This window comes from Sciurus vulgaris, assembly GCF_902686455.1.
Source record: "Sciurus vulgaris genome assembly, chromosome: 11".
NCBI lineage: Eukaryota > Metazoa > Chordata > Mammalia > Rodentia > Sciuridae > Sciurus > Sciurus vulgaris.
The window spans coordinates 125,925,686-125,943,314 of NC_136472.1; the positions used below are offsets into that span (position 1 = coordinate 125,925,686).

General features: G+C 34.6%; 1 protein-coding gene across 6 annotated transcripts in view; it reads right to left on the reverse strand.

Annotated features, from left to right (window-relative positions):
- Window positions 1-17,629, reverse strand: part of ZBTB44 (zinc finger and BTB domain containing 44) — a 66,167-nt gene that overhangs the window by 22,024 nt on the left and 26,514 nt on the right. For 5 of the 6 annotated variants that reach the window (XM_079103161.1, XM_079103160.1, XM_079103157.1 and 2 more), the window contains 2 exons: window positions 7,510-7,582; window positions 5,476-6,549 (listed from right to left, as the gene is read on the reverse strand). In XM_079103161.1, the coding sequence (XP_078959287.1) occupies window positions 5,476-6,493 (1,018 nt within the window). In that variant the 5' untranslated portion in view covers window positions 6,494-6,549; window positions 7,510-7,582. The remainder of the gene's footprint in view (window positions 1-5,475; window positions 6,550-7,509; window positions 7,583-17,629) is intronic. The other variant, XM_079103158.1, reaches the window with a different exon arrangement.

Here is a 17,629-nt window from a genome sequence, read left to right on the forward strand (position 1 = left end):
TTCAGTCTCCCGAGCCCCTGGGATTACAGGTGTGTGCCACGGCACCCGTTTAAGCTCTCCTATCACCAAGGAAAAACAAAACTGTTGTCCCCTCTCTGCCCCCCACCACTGTTCCTGCTTTGAATTTAACAAATCATTGGCTCTGTTATCTCTCATCTGACCTGGCTGACAAAAAATTAATAGTTATTCCTTAAACACCTCAGAAGATTTCCTTTTACAGGCCCCTCTGGTATTTAAGTTTCTTTCACATCATTAATCTCAACCCTTAGTTCTGTAAAAAGTGGACCTTGATCTCACATCATCAAAATGTTTCTGCTGAAGTCATTACAGTCCTGTCAGCACACATTATCCAAGGGAAACTAACAGGACTATCCAGGGACAGTTCTCTTCAGACACACTTCAGCTTGCTCCGTAGGCACTAACTCTATTCAACGTATTCATCCATCTTAGGGAACACAAAACTGGCTCACTCCTGTTGTAATAGATGCTTATCCCAACACTCCCACCATCAGGATGTACTTATGTGGACACCTGATTATGGTTACATTTGTCTGCACACTAACTTTTCCTGTGTACCTGGGGTATCAGTTAAAGATTTTCAGATGCTAAAACTACCACTGCAGCTTATTCAACTACAGGTGTGTTCCTGGTGGTTTTTGGCTGGAGGGCACTGACATGATAAACAGGTACAGTAGTTCCCTTTATCAAGTAAGGATACATTCCTTCCAAGGGACTGCATGAAACCATGAACAGTACTAAACCCTATATATGAACTATGTTTTTCCCATATATATCTATGGTAAAGTTAATTAGACATAGTAAGAGATTAGTAATAAAATAGAACAATTCTCACAATATGTGATAATAAATGTTATGTTTTCTCCTGCTCTCTCAAAAAGGGTTAAACACAAGTATGGTGATACTGTTCTGATAACCAAAATGGTGACCGAGTTGACTAAAGGGCTAATTTACATAGCCTAGATACACTGGACAATGAGATGACTCACACCCAGACTGGATGGAGAAGGATAGTGAAAGATTTGCTCACGCTATTTCCGGAATTTTTCATTTTCTGTATGTACATTTGATGGCAGGTAACTAAAAGGTGGAAAGTGAAAACATAAGTAAGGAGAGGTGACTGTATCACTATCCTTATGGCTATGGAAACTAATGAGGTTAAGTGACTTGCTCAGTCACATTATCTATTAAGTGGGGGGAAAAAAGGTAACTTTTAATCATGATGTTTTATTGCTTTTCTGTATAATATATGCTGAAAATCCACCATTATTCTAGCTATCCAAAATTATTTTTAATACCTTAACTGACTACCCTAATAATCATCTAATTTTAATTTTTGTGATACTGTGGATTGATACCAGGGTCTTGTGCATCCTGGGCAAGTGTTCTACCACTGAGTTATACCTCCAGTCCCAACCACTTTATTGTTAATAGCAGCAACATTTATTTATTTAGGTACTGGGGAATGAACCCAGGAGCCCTCAACCACTGAGCTACATTTCCAGCCCTTTTTATTTTTTATTTTGCGACAGGTTCACACTTAGCTGCTGAGGGGTCTTGCTAAATATTTGAGGTTAGCCTGAAACTTGTGATCCTCCTGGCTTAGCCTCTTGAGTCACTAGGATTACAGGAATACGCCACGGTGCCAGGCTGGCAGACATTTTTAGAGTATAAAATTCCTTTGTTAACACAGAAAACTACAGACTATCTACAATTATTATTTATTATTTATTTTGTCTTTGGTATATAGATGCAACTGAATACTTCAAGAAAAATCATGACGTCATTCATAACATGAAGCCCTTTCACTTATGAATTTTTCTTCTTAAAGGGTTTAAAAAAAATAGCCATATCTTTTTGAGTAACAAGATCCCACTTACACTCAGCACTGCCCACTCCCCTCCTTTTTCCTTTAAATTTGCTGTATTTATTGCTTCTATTTGCCCTAAGTTGAAGATGTTAGATTTTACAATCTTTTGTTGGGTTACTGGAAAAAAAGAAAACAACAGGTAAAATTCCACTTGGATTATTTACATGGATAATCAAATTATTATTATTTTAGAACTTCAGGATGAAAATATTAAGCATCAAAAATTCCAAGTAATCTTCTGAATATCTTTTTAAAATGAATTAGTAAATAATTACTTATAGAACTAGTCTTATGAAATATAGAAAATAAAGTACTATGCACATCTTCCTTTTCTCCCTCTCATATTTGTTGAATGCCCACAATACCCCAGGAATTTACTTTTTTCCTGTGTGGCTTTGTTTTGCATAAATTTGCAGTTATGATAGGTTTCTGGAGAGACAATGGTACACACTGCTATGAAAGCAAGAAAAATACCTCATTTAGATGATTTGATTATATGATATTCAGATCAATGATTCCTATGTTCCAATTATAACAGAATTCACAATTATAATAATTCTACTTACATAATTCCAAGTTTTACTTATGTCCATATCTTCCCTATATAATACTAATAGGATCATACAGGCAAAATATGAACATATTAGATATACTTGAGAGGTAAAAATGATTATTTCATGATTATTTACATTAGATTAATATTTGTGTTTCTAAGTTCTCAGATTAATGACTAAAATAGTAATTATTCATTAAGCAGTTCATTAAATAGAAGGTACCAAGATGTTTTCAAGATTAAAGACTCTGGTAATTAAGTAAAAACTTGGTCATATAAACAAGCAATGATCTCCTGCCATTAAATATTTTATTGGATGTGTGTTCAGTAAAATTCTTCAAACGTACCTTGACCCAAATTCAGGAATATTAACTTTAGGTATTGTGGGCGAGATTGCCCCCACAAATGATACATTGAGGTCTAATCCCCTCTACCTATCAAGGAAATCTTATTTGTAAATGGGGTCTTTGCAGATGTAATCAAGTTAAGATGAGGTCATAAAGGATTAAGGTGTGCCTCACACCCAGTGACTGATGTCTTTATAAGGAGAGAGATTTTGAGACAAAAGCAAAGGGATGGACACATCGGAGGTAGAAATTGTAGTTATATAGCTATAATCTAAGGAATGTCCAGGACTAAACGCATCTCCCAGAACCAGAGGAGGCAGGAAGGATTCTCCCCTGCAAACCTTCAAAGGGAACCAGATCCAGCTGACACCATAACTTTAGACTTTTGGCCTCCTGAACTGCAAGAAAATGAATTCCTATTCTTTTACATCATCCAGTTTATGGTACTTTGTTGTAATGGCCCTAAAATAATTTAATGAGTCAAAACACAAGAAATTAACAAAGTTAATACCAATATTCCTGGCTCTCCAGCATTTTGGAAAGTTTGTCTTTATTTCATTTTTCTTTTTTTTTTTTAATCCTTCTGGAAACCTGAATATAGATATTTCTCAAGGATCAATTATTTGGTCTTGGCTCTTACATATTTTCCTACTGGGACTGAATTTGACACTGCTAAAAAAAAAAAAAGAGAGAGAGAGAAAAAGTTCCAAATTGGTAATTTCACCAACCTGCCTCTTCAACTGCTTTAGGCATGATATTGCTTGGTCATAATCCAACTACAATTTACACAGAATTAACTTTGCTGATTACTCTTAAAACTAGGTTCCCGTTTCCACTGATTTCCATATGTAGTAACTGCATTTAATAGATGCTATCCACTAAATAATTACCATTATTATTTGTACCACTAAGAAAGGAAAAGGGAATTGCAAAAGATTATCAACTGTAACACATATCTGGATGCAGAGACAGTAAGTTATAAAAAATTGTGACTTAATCAATGATTATAGGGCTAAGGTTGTGGCACAGGGGTAGAGCGCTTGCCTAGCACATGTGAGGCACTGGGTTCGATCCTCAGCACCACATAAAAATAAAGTAAGTTATGTCCATGTACAAATAAAATATTTTAAAAACAACAAAAAAGAATCAATGACTATAATAAAATGTTATTACTATTTCACCCTGAGTACTTTGACTCTTCCATTCCTTCAATGTACATATTCGACATTACCATGTAGTACTCATTTTTCCTTTACAAAGTCCAGTAATATTCATTTTCTTTAGGGTTTTACTTTCATCACACTAACTGGCTTTTGAGCCTCTCTCCACATAGCTAAATCTCCTGTACAATAATACAAATTTTCCTAAAATGTGTATATATATTTTATTTTCTATTTAAGGCATATTATTTACTACTGCCACTAGGATAAAATCCAAGCTTACTTGGCTCACAATATCCATTCTCCTCTAATTTTGTTCCAGGAAGTTATATACCTTGCAACTAGGAAAGAGAACATGACACATAATGGCATTAGGTTTATTTATTTTTTTTTTTCCTTCAGTGTTGAGGATTAAACCCAGGCCTTGCATACCTTAGAAAAGTGATCTACAACCAAGTTACATACCAGTCCCTGGCATTAGTTTTTAAGGGATTTCTGGGACTATTTGTGCCTTCCTGATATAAGCACTACCCCATTTTAGAATTCAAAGATAAAGTTGAAGTGAGCATCTTATAACCAAAAGCAGCAAGCATACAGATGAAATTGATAATTAGTGATAATAGATTATAAATATACAAGGGGCTTAGGTCCACTGTACCAGTCTTGTGAACATGTTATATGATTAAAAAAAAAAAAAAAAATCCTGGTTGGTAAAGCAACTGCAGAGGAGTTCTGTCATACGCAGTTGAAGGCAATCCTAACTGGCACTAGTGTTCAAGGCTAAGGCTCTTCACAACCTGCTCTTACCTGCTCCTTTTTGTCTGAATTCCCATTTGTTCCCTGTACTTTCAGGTATTCATACTTCATTCATATCACTCTGCACTGCATTCACTGCTTACCAAATATGCAATGTTCTTCCATGCTTCTGTACATTCCTACAGGTTCTGTGCTTTTACACATCTTCACTGAAGTGTCATTCCCTTGCTTGGGTCAACTCCCACTTGTTTAAGATCCAGCTTACATATATAGTGTTACCTTGCTCTTTCCTTTGTTGCAACCATAGGTTTTACCACGAGTGTCTAGGTTTAACAGTTCATTGTAATCATTTATTTATACAACTGCTTCATCAATTTGAGCTTAATTCCTTCGTGGCAGGAACTATGTCTTTATGCATCATCAGTGTTTAGCACATGGTCCAGCACAATGTTTAGCACATAAGTTCTCAACAAATATTTTAATAAAGAATAAAACACTAACTGGATTTTAAAAAACTTGTTTTCTTTTACCCTGAAAGTAATTCACAGTTTATCTCTGGCTTTGTCATCATGCATTGTCAAATGTTCCCCCCCCACTTCCTTGATGTTGTAACTTGTAAAAAGGAAACTGTATTGCTGATAAACTCTTTAAAAAAATCAAGTTATGTTTTACTCTTCTTTATATGTCCTATAGAACTGAACACAAAATTTTTAATAAGAACTTAAAATTTTGAACCAAATATAGCATTATGAAAAACAGAAGGAATTATACCTATAGAGGAAGACTGTGGACTAATCAGAAGGTCCTCTTGGACTTGTTCACTTCCTGGCACTGTCTGCTGATCACTCAGTGAACTCTGAGATGCACTGACAGGCTGGGACACTTCTTCATGGACCTCCTCATCACTTAACCTTTCTACTTTGACCCGGACATCTTCTTCGGTACCCAGAGGAAGGGTAGTTTTTGTGCTTTCACAAGTCACATAATCAGCCATTCTTCTACCTGCCTCAGATGGGCCAGGCAACTCTAAAGTCCGGGTATTTTCTGCTTGCTTAGCCTTTTCAGGTTGAATCCTTCGATCAATTCCAAAAGGAAAAGTCCAGGGAAAAGCTAATGAAGAGTCAACTGGTTGATTTCTGTTTTCTGTGTAGGAAGCTGAAGAGTTTAATACCTGGGGTGAACTTGTTTGTGTGCTACACTTTACAGGACTCTCAGGAGACATAACAATGTAGCTTTTGCGTTTTCTCCGGGACTCTCTGCAGACAGGAATGGTTCTTTCCACCACACTGCACTCTGAAGACACTGGGGAAATGCTTCCATCTCGAGAAGTAAAATTGCAGTTAGAATTACTTTCTTGTCCAGCATCTAGACTCTTTTCTGGTTGGCTATTGGGTGTATTCCACAAAATACTTGACTTCATGAACTCTGAGCAGGTGCTAGCAACACTAAACATTTGCATATAGCTGGCTGCAGCTAGAACATCAATAATATTTTCTGTGTTAATTGAAAGAGTAGCTGTGTAAGCATATTCTAAAAGGGGTATAAAGCCAGTCACTGTAACATGATGCAGATCCAACACATTCTTGTTCTCATCCTCTGCTTGGCCTACAAGTTTGGTGCGAAAGAAATCACTGCAAGCTGCTAGTACCACCTTATGTGCCCGGAAGATTTTGTCCTGGACACGAATAGTGATATCACAAAAATGTCCATCATTTCGCAGCATATTTAGTTTTCCAAGCATTTCCTGGCTGTGGGAAGAGGAGCTATGAGTAAATGTTTTCACACCCATCTTCTCCTTCCTCTTCTACAGATGCTCTTCAGGGATGCAAATGAATCACAAATGTCCTAAAAAAAACACATACAATAAAATATTAAATAATGGCTTAGTAGTTGAAATAGGCAATTTACATAATTTTCATGTGGACACTGTGCCAAATAAAAGACAAAAAGGTGCTAGTGAGAGAGAAACTAAAGGTATAGAATGCATTAAAATATAATCTCCAATCTGTTCAGTCAGGGAAGCCTGTCAAATACTGTTTAAATAAGCTCCAGAGTTTTAAATGATAGTTTGTAAATGATATTTAGAATAGTGTCTGGCACTATTTGATAACTGAACAGCAAAAGATCTTTGTCAATGGGTATAGTATTCATCCCTCTTTCTAAATGTAAGTGTGCAGTAGGTAATGCCAGTTCAACCGTTAAATAATCCACCCTACATAATTATTTCTTTGAATGTTCTACTTAGAGAAATGTATAGGGGAAAGGAAAGGAGGGGGAAAGGAAAAAAATGGGGGGAAATATTAAAAAAAGGTCACTGAATAATCTAATAATGGAAAGACAAAATGATCTATTTGGGACTGTTCCCTGTTTGATATGATAAAAAGGAAAAAAGGCATAAATCCATTTGCTTGACAGAGAGGTAAGGCCACTGTAATAATCATCTTGGACCATAATTTGTGAAAACAGTTCAAATAAAAACCTGCTCCAGGAACACTTATTGTATTTTATGGACCGTAAGGCTGCCTGATTCAAGAATGGAAAATAAAGTTAATTAAGTTTGTTAAAATAAAAACAATAAAACTCCATTTCACATGTTCTTCCTAAAGACATGCAATCACAATGAGATATATGTAGGTAAGACAGGTCTAAACAGACTATCATTTAATATATTTGCTAATTTTTCTCTCATAGGAATGAAAAGAAGAAGTAAAAAATTGGAGGGTTGTATAGAAAGTGTTTCATTCATTTGTTATATCCTATGAAACTGGCTTCTGCTTTTAAAGCTGTGCCATCAAGATTGCTTACTTTGATTGGGATCATGTGGTTGAGGGAGGAAACATGCCTTCAGAGCAAGTGACAGTCATAATCCAGGGACCATCTGCATGAACAAAGGTATAAAGTCAAGAAATTAAACAGCATATTTGGAAAATGTGCAACGGGATATAAAATTAAATCATTTGGTTTGGTTGGAGGCCCCCAAAATTGATATTGTACAATATTTAAGTAAGGTGTGAGGCCACTTATGCAAAGGAGTGGAAAACTTTTCAACCTGGTGTTTCATTCACCTTTAGTGATCAAAAGGTAAAGATTAGAAGAGGAATTTTGCTGAGAGTAATCGGGGTGCTGTGAATTACAAACTCCCTGCATGTCTGCCCTTTGTCTCAAGTGTATGGAAATTGTATCACACTTCAAAAGACTCTTGGGCATGAGTCTGACTTAAGTGGTCAGGACTATGAAGTTTGCTTACTATCTGCCATAGTATATAAAGCCCTACAGTGGAGTGTTTGAGTGCACAGAATCTACAGTCAGAATGCTGGGTTGTCATTTGTGACAACTGTCAAAGTTGGTTCAGCTGTGTGAAATTAAGTCACTAAACTCTCTGTACCTTAATTTCTTCAGCAGTAAAAACAGGCAAAATAAAATCCAGGCCATAGTTCTGAGGATAAATGACCTAACATATGTTTTGTGTTTTGAACAGTAACTAACAACATAATCAATGCTACAGAAACATTAGGAGCTGCTATTGCTGCTGCTACTACTACCATACCAGACTTTTTCTTCTTCTTCAACCTATCCTAACCCCAAAAGGGCCAGAACCATAGAGGAGTAAGAGGTCTTAGTGTGAGAAGACAGAAGAAACAGGAAACAAATCAAACCCTACTTTCCACTGCAGGCCTATAGTAGGTCTAAGGTGATAAAGGTCAGTTAAGTTTTAACTTTGAATTAAGTTTATTAGTTCTTGAAAAGATTGGTTGTTTCCTCAAAGTGACTAAAAAGTTACTAAGACTTGCTGTCCAGGGAGTTGGAAAGAGAATCCTATGAAATGAATTTAAATGGCCAGTGGAAGACAAAAATGAAATGGGTTGAGTACCTCTGGCAAGTTTTGCTTGTCCAAATGGTTATACACATGGTACAAAGTCTAATACAGTTGGAGTTATGGGATGAGAGGGAGATGAGGAATAGACTGGGAAATTCTTCTAAGTTATATATTTACTACATGCATTTCCCAGCATGTATCTAATAAAGCTCTGATGTATTATATAATAAAAAAAATTATACAAATATAGAAGTACTGCAATGAAATGAGATGAAATGCCAGTATTTGAAAAAAATCATACACAACATGGAAAATTCAAATGCCAGAAAGTATAACCTGACATTTCTATGGATTAGATAATTATGTTTAAGAAAACACCTGATTTCTCTCCATACAATGTATAGGTAAATATGTATATGTGTAGTTACATATTTAACTTGGAGCATATTTAAAATTCTTGAGCAAAGATATACAATTCATGTAGCTTTCACAAGTAATAAAAATGCGTCCGTTTGGGCTGGGGTTGTGGCTCAGTGGTAGAGTGCTTGCTTAGCATGTGTGAGGTACTGGGTTTGATTCTCAGCACTGCATATAAATAAAAATAAAAGTCTGGACAACTAAAAAATTTTTTTAAAAAATGTGTCTGTATTAACTGTTTGCAATGTGAATTACTCAGTAATTCTGAAATATTTTCCTTCTCACCCTTTTATTTTAAATAGCTGATGAAATACTACATATACATGTTTATGAAAGCAGTAGTTGTTAAATGACAAACTTTAAGGGGGAAGAATTCATTTTGTTTCAAAGTTGGGTCAAGTTTTCACAAAGTAAGGCATATAATGCCCGGTTAATAAAACAGAATGATTTTAAATTAGACAAATCTTAGGTTTTGAATTTTAATTTCTCCATTTACCATTCAGGCATTAAATCTTAGTCAAGTTATTTTGACGCTAATATTTCAGTTTTCTCATCTGAAACATAGGAATTATAAAAATTATACTTTCAAAATAATCAGAGGGTTAAATTAGCACAATTCCTAGCATAAAGTAAGTATTCAATAAGAGTTGGCTATTTATTTACACTAGAAAAAGCATGAATAAAATTTAAATGTAGGGGTTGGGCAAGTAGCTCAGTGGTAGACCATTTGCCTAGCTGGCTCAAGATTCTGGATTCATCCCCAGTACTGCAAAAGAAAACAACAAAATTAAATGGAGATAGAATTTCAGATGTCTATTCTATTTCTTATATGATGGAGCATATTTTGAATATGTGTATTTTTCATAACAATTATCAGAAGATTTGACATTACATTGGAGTACCTCAGCATATATAAAACCACATGAGTCCGTAGATGGCGGCTAAAGACAATGCAATGAGAGAGAGTTAACACTGAGAGGATGGGAAAAGCTGATACTAATAAGAATTTGCCTGTTTAAATATTCAGTCACATCTCAAAAACTGGATGCTAACTTTTAAGATACTAAGAAGTTTTTACTTACGCTAAAACAGAACAGAGATCACTTCATTTGCACCCTACATTCTGATTAAAACAAGGACAGAAAAGAAGATTAAGGAGACATAATAGGTTTAAGATGGCTCTAAGAACAACATCCAGGTGGAAATTTATACATGAAGTTGTCTGTACTGGTTGTTAATACTAAGGGTTTAAGATATGCTATCTCACATGAGTTTAGATGATAATTACTTCTTGTTACAGAGAAGGAGACTTGAGGCTTAGGACATTACTTTGTTCAAGGTCACTTCCATAAGTGTTCCACTATGTTAAAGACTTAGGATCTTATGTAAGCATGGGTAGCTACAGGTATAATTTGCATTTTAAATAGATTATCCTGATGGCAATAAAAAAGGTAGATTTAAGAGTGGTTATTTTAATAGAACAAGTACACTAAACTAAAACCAAGTTAAACTGACGGGAGTGAGGACAGAGAAGACACAGCTTAGAAATATTAGAGAAAATACAACTGTGAAAAACATTTATGAGGGAAAATCACCCGAAAAAATTTTGTATTAAGGTTATTAAGGTTATTTGCATTAAGGTCATTAAGGCTGGGGAGTAACTAGGAGAGAAGAGTCTAACCCTAAGTTTCTGATTTGGGTGTTTTTATTAAATATCATAAAGAACAAAATAGGAAAAGATGATTTTTGGCAGGAGTTAAGGAAGGGAAAGAAATATTTGGTTTTGGACATACTGAGTCTGGAAATATTTGAGAGGAAAATCCACATATAAATTTATATATGAAGCAGAATTCTGGTTTGGGGTTTAGGGGAAAAGTTAGAGCAGGACCTAAATACTGAATTTTTACATGAGATACTAATTAATTTCATTCTGTTCAATCTGATAGAGCTGAAGACATGAAGAGAATATATAAGGGAAAAGGGATAGAATGGTAAGCTAAGAGAAGTCTGGAGCAGGTAGAGCAGAAGGATTCAGTGAAAATATTTTAGGGTGTCTTAATTTATCTTTTGACCCTGTCCAGTGTTTCACATCACACCCACAAAGCAGTGAACTGTGTGAAAGGATAAATATAAGTCATGAAAATTTTAATTGTTTTCTATATATAAGTATTTGTATTTATTCATTATCAATGGCTAAGAAAAATGGCAAACTGAATTTATAGTTTTGAATATGAATTAAAAGTATCAGTATGAATTGAGAACACAGTAAATGTACAACAGTGAATATCCTTAGGATGGGACTGGCTTCTGAATTCCATCTCCCATTAAAAGGAACCAGGGTTCCTTAGAAAAACTGATTCCACATCTGGAATGGTAAATGTCCATCTGGAACATCTGACCAGATAGCATGGAAGTTATTAAAGTTTCCAAGGTGCTTCATTTTATTTTGGGACTGAATAATACAGTATTACAATATGTGGATATATCAAGTTTTGATTATAGGTCAGTTGATAGAAATTGGGGTTGTTCCACCTTTGGTTGTTATAAATAATGCTGCTACAAGTCAACTGGAGGAGGCCCAGTTGTCAGTAAATGGGACAATAAACTAAATTACATAGTAAATTTACATTGTCAGTAAATGGGACAATAAACTAAAATGTTTAATGAGTTCATATGACACAAGAAACAATTAACTTGTCACCTTAATACCATTAAACCAAATAGTTATTTTGAAAATTGATTTTAAAAATGGGAATAGAAAAAAACATTTTTCTTACCTTTCCAACACAAATGGTATTTAAAAAAAATTTTTTTTAAGTTGTAGATGACACAAAACCTTTATTTATTTTTATGTGGTGCCTAGGATTGAACTCAGTGCCTCCCACATACCACAGTCCCAACAAATGGTATTTTTGAGCAGTCAAATAGAATATGAAAGAGATTTCTCATTACAGAAATGACTTAGTTAATAAATGAAGAAATATGAGAACAACATTTTCTGAACCCTTCCCTCCCATCATGAGGCACTGAGGCATTGCTCATCATTGATTTATCTTGCCAATTCACAGGAAATTGAGGGGTGACAGGAACACGTTGAGCGACACACTGGGATGCAAACAGCAAAATCTAGATTGTGAGAAACTCTATGGGACAAGAGACTCAATTTTTTCAACTAATAAACTGAAAGGAAAGAGAGAAAAACAGACAGTTAAAAGGTCACAAGTTCAAAACTAGTCTCAATTAATTTGTTAAGGCTCTGAGCAATTTAGTAAGACATGTTTCAAAAAAAAGAAAAAAAAAAAAAGGGCTGGGGATGTGACCGAGTCGGTAAGCACCACCCCTGGGTTTAATCCCTCGTTACCTCCCCCTGCAAAAAAGTTTTAAGAACCTACCACAGTATAGTTTATTTTGAAAAAATTAATGTAAAAAATTTGGGATAATTGGAAATGCTATCTGATATCAACAAATTGATTTTTCATGTTACAATATCATGACTATTTTATAATAATTTTATTAAGATAAAATTCACAAACCATACAATTCACCATTTTAAAGTATAGAAAATTTCAAGATTGTTACACAGATATGTGCAACTATCACTGCAGTCATTTTTAAAAACAATTTTATTGCTTCAAAAAGAAATCCTATATATTAGCTATCACCTTCCCACCCCACCCTCCAGCTTCCTATGAGCTCTAAGCAACCACTCATCTACTTTGTTCCCCAAATTTCCCTATTTGAGACAGACTAAGGAACAGAATCACATAAAAAGTGAACTTTTGGGGCTGGCTTTATTTACTCAGCATAACACAGTCATCAGTACTTCATTTTATGGTTGACTAATACAGCTGATGGACACTGGGGTTGTTTCCACCTTTCGGTTATTATGCTGCCATAAACAATCATGCACCTATTTTTGTGAATGTATTTTTGCACTTTTCTTAGGTATACATGTAGGAGTGGAAATGTTCAGTTATATGCTGCTTGTGTGGTAACTGCCAGAATGTTTTTCAAAGTTGCAATACCTTTCTATCACTACCAATGGCGTATGAGGGTTCTTATTTCTCCACATCCTTGTCAACTCCTGTTAATTTCTGACTTTTTTTTTTTTCATACTAGATGGATGGGAAGTAGTATCTCATTTTGGTTTTGATTTGCATATCCTTGATAATAATGCTGAGTAAACCTCCACATGCTCATTGAGGTGCTTTGGCCATTTGGTTGGTTGACTTTTTGTTACTGAGTTGTAAGAATTCTTTGTATATTCTGGATACAAATTGCCAGATAGATGGTTTGCAAATATTTTCTCCTATTCTGGGGGTTGTCATTCAATTTTTTTCCAAGACTCTGAATTTTTATTATTTATTTTTGTGGTGCTGAGGATTGAATCTAGGGTACTGTGCATGCCAGGCAAGCACTCTACCACTAAACTATATCCCCAGCCCAAGTTTTTTAATTCTGATGAAGTTCAATTTACCTTTTTCTTTTGCTGCTCATGCTTTTGTTGTCCTATCTACAAATCCCCTGCCAAATACAATGACATGAGGATTTATACTTATTGTTTTTTTCTCTAGGGAGTTTTAGTTTCAGCTCTTAAGTTTGGATCTTAAATCCATTTTGGGTTATTTTTTTGTATATGATGTAAGAGTTAAACCTCAATCTTTGCACAAAGTATCCAGCTGTCCCAGAAGTAGACTACTTTCTCCATTGAAAGGTCTTGTCATTCTAGATGAAAACCTTTTGAGCATAAATGAATGAGTTTATGTATCTGGACTCTGAGGTCTATTCTACTGACCTATATATCTATCCTTGTGCCAGTATCACAATGCCTTCATTATTATTGTGTGTAGTTAAGTTTTGAAATCAGGAAGTATGAGTCCTACTTCTTTGTACTTTTTCAGCACTGTTTGGTCTATTCTAAGTCCTTTGCAACTCCGTATGAATTTCAGAGGCAGGGGAATTTTTCATTTTAGATTGTCTTTAATTTCTTTTGGCAATGGTTTGTAGTTTTCAGAATGGAAGTTTCACACCTTCTTTGTTAAATTTGTTCCTAAGTATTTTATTCTTTTGATGCCACTGTGAATGAAATTGTTTTCTAATTTCATTTGGATGGTTCATTGCAAATGTATAAAAAGACAATTAATTTTGGATACTAATCATGTATCCTGCAACCTTGCTGAACTCATTAGTTCTAACAGGTTTCTAATGGGTTCCTTAGAACTTCCTATATATAATTTTACTTCTTCCTTCCAGTCTGAGTGCCTTTTATTTCTTCATATTGTCCAATCACCCTGGCTAGAATTTCCAGTGTGGTGTTAAATAGAAGTGGCGAGACTGGACTGGTTTTTCTTACCTTGTTTCTGATTTTTGGAGGACAGTAGTCAGACTTTCCCATTAATTAGGATGTTAGTTTTGAGTTCTTACAGATGTCCATTTTCAGGTTGAGGAAAACTTCTCCTTACTCCTGGTTTGCTGAGTGTTATCATGAAAGGGTACTCAATTATGTCAAGTCTTTTTATTTATTGAGATGATCACACAGATTAAAAACATTATACCAATACAATGCATTTTATTGATTGATTTTTAGAATTTGAACCAACCCTGCATACTTGGGACAAATCTTACTTGGTCACCATATATGTTTTTATATGTTGTAGAATTCAGTGTGCTAATAGAAGATTTTTGTATGGATAATCATAAGTGATAGTGTTCTGTAGTTTTCTTGTGATGTCTTTGGTTACCTTATCAGAGTAATACTAGCCTCATAAAATGAGAAATGTTTTCTATATTTTAAAAGAGTTTGTGAAGAATTGTTATTAGTCCTTTAAATGTTTGGTAGAATTCACGTAAAGCCACCTGAGCCTGAGCTTTTTATTGTGAATAGTTTTTTGACTACTAATTCAATCTCTTTACTTGACATATCTATTCAGATTGTTTACTTCTTGAATTTTTTCCTAGGATCTGTCCTTATCTGTGTTGTCTAATTTGTTAGCATATAATTGTTCTTAGTCATTTATTTGTAATTTTTAGGATTTCCTTCTTTCAGGGTTAGTTTCTTCTCTTTTCCAATGTCTTCAGGTTATGTTATTAGTGGTATTTTTTCTATCTTAATATAGGCATGAAAAGTTACAAATTGCTCTGTAAGCATACTACAGCTACATTCCACAAGTTTGGAATGTTGCATCTTCATTTTTATTCACCTGTGAATATTTTGATTTCCCTTTTGATTTTTTGTTTCACTTATTTAGGAATGTTTTGTTCAATATTCACATTTTTTGAGTTTCCCAAACTTTTTCCTGAAATTGATTTCTTATTTTCTTCCATATGATCTCAGAACATACTCTGCGTTCTTTCAACCTATTAAAATTTATTAACCTTTTTTTATGGCCTAGCATATGGTCTACACTGAAGAATGGTCCACTTGTAACTTGTGGGGTATTCTATAGATGCCTATTAGACATAGTTTATATTTCTTTGTTGACCCTCTGTTTTATACATTACTAAAAGTAGTATATTGAAATTTCCAAACATTAATGTTGAACTGTCATGTATTTTTGATTATTTTGCTTACTAAATTGCAAAATAATGGCCAGAGGCTATTGCGTGTGCCTATAATCCCAGTTGAGGCAGGAGGATGGTGAGTTCAAAGCCAGTCTTAGCAAAAGTGAGGCGCTAAGCAACTCAGTGAGATCCTGTCTCTAAATAAAATACAAAATAGGGCTGGGGATGTGGCTTAGTGTTTAAGCACCCCTGGGTTCAATCCCCAGTACCTACCAGCCCCCATGTGCAAAATAAAAATTATTTTGCTTATTTGATATTTTAAAGAGTATATATATGCTTATAATTGTTTATCTTTCTGATAGAATGACCTTTATCATTATAAAATGCGTCTAGTAACATCTTTAGTTATAAAGCATATTTGTTGACCATTAGTACAATTATTCCAGCTTTCTTGTTGCTGTTTACATGATGTATCTATTCTCACAATTTTACTTTCCATCCATTTCTTTAAATCCTAAGTGTTAGATATAGCTAGATAATGTTTTTAACCACATTTGACAACTGCTGTTTAATCCATTCATATTTAATGTTATTATTGGTATAGATTTATGCTTGCCATTCTATTTTGCTTTTGTTTTATTCCCTTTTTTGTTCCTCTTCTTCCCTTGTGCTTGGGATTAAACCCAGGGCCTCACTTATGCTCAGCAAGTGCTCTACAAACTGAGCTGTACCCCACCTCCAGTCCCTGTATTTTAATAATTTCTTTCATTTTTTCTGAGTTATATTTCTAGTGGCTGCTCTTGGGTTTACCATGTACACACCTTAACTTATCAGAATCAACTTCAGATTTATATTAGTTCCATTGCAGGGATATGATAAAACACCTGTATGGCTCTGTTCTTTTCCCTGCCTTCAATATTATCGTTATGCCTATTGTATCTATTAATACTTCAAACACAACACCTTGATGTAATTACAACTTCCCATCTGTAGAAGTATTTCCTTAGCTCTGTAATACAACTTTATTTCCACCTATTTTTTTTTTGTGCTGTTATCGGCAAATACATTACACATTTATTGCAGTTTGTATGTTATAGGTCAACATTACTTTATATATACATATTTACATATACATATATAATAACTGCTTTTAAAATCAACTATGACAAGAAAAATATTCACTAAATGCTTTTTATAATGACATAACTACCTTTGCTGATGTGCTTTGTGTGGGTGTATGTATTTGAATTAACATTGAGGGTCATTTGCTTTCAGCCTAAAGAAATTCCTTTAGTATTTCCTGTAAGGTGGGTCTGCTAGCAACAAATTATTTGAATGTTTGTTTATTTGAGAAAGTTCTTATTTTGCCTTCATTTAAAAATGATGGATATAGTATTCTTGGTTGTCAGTACCACACCCACCCCTTGGTGGTAGTGGGGATTGAACCCAGTACTTCGTGTATACTAGGAAAGCACTCTAAAATTGAGCTACAATCACAGCCTTTTTTATTTTGAAATAAGGTATGGCTAAATTGACTTTCAAATTTTTACCATGTGTCTTTGACCATCTCTTTTGTGTTTTTCTTACTTAGTTCACAGAATTTCCTGAATGTGTAGATGAGTTTTTCAAGAAATATGGGAAGTTTTCTGCCATTGTGGGTTTTTTTTTTAATCTCCCTACTGGCATCTCTTCTCATTTTTCTATCTCTCTGGTATCCCTATTATGCCTAAGTAGTGGTGCACTGATTTGTCTCACATCTTTCTAAGGTTCTGCTCATTTACCTTTATTCTTTGGTTTATCTTTATTGATAATCAAACTCATTAAAACTTTCTTCTGCCAGTTCAAATCTGTTGAACCCTGCCAGTAAATTTGAAATTTGTTATATTTTTCAGTTCCAGAATTTGATTGTTTTCCATAATCTGTTTGTTTATTGATATTATCCATTTGTGAAAATTATCATTATTGTAACAGTGGTCCACTTGCCCTTTTGAATATAGCGATGAGGCTTATTTTTAAAAGGGACAAATTTTCCTTTTCCTCTTTTCCCTCTCCCCCTCCCTAACCTGGGAGCAGGGAACAAGATTACCTTGAGTTATCTGTGCTCCATAGGAAGGAGATATCTGCCACAAGATATAGGAAGTGAATATTTCCCAAATTAACACATGAATCCTAACACACCATCATGGTGTC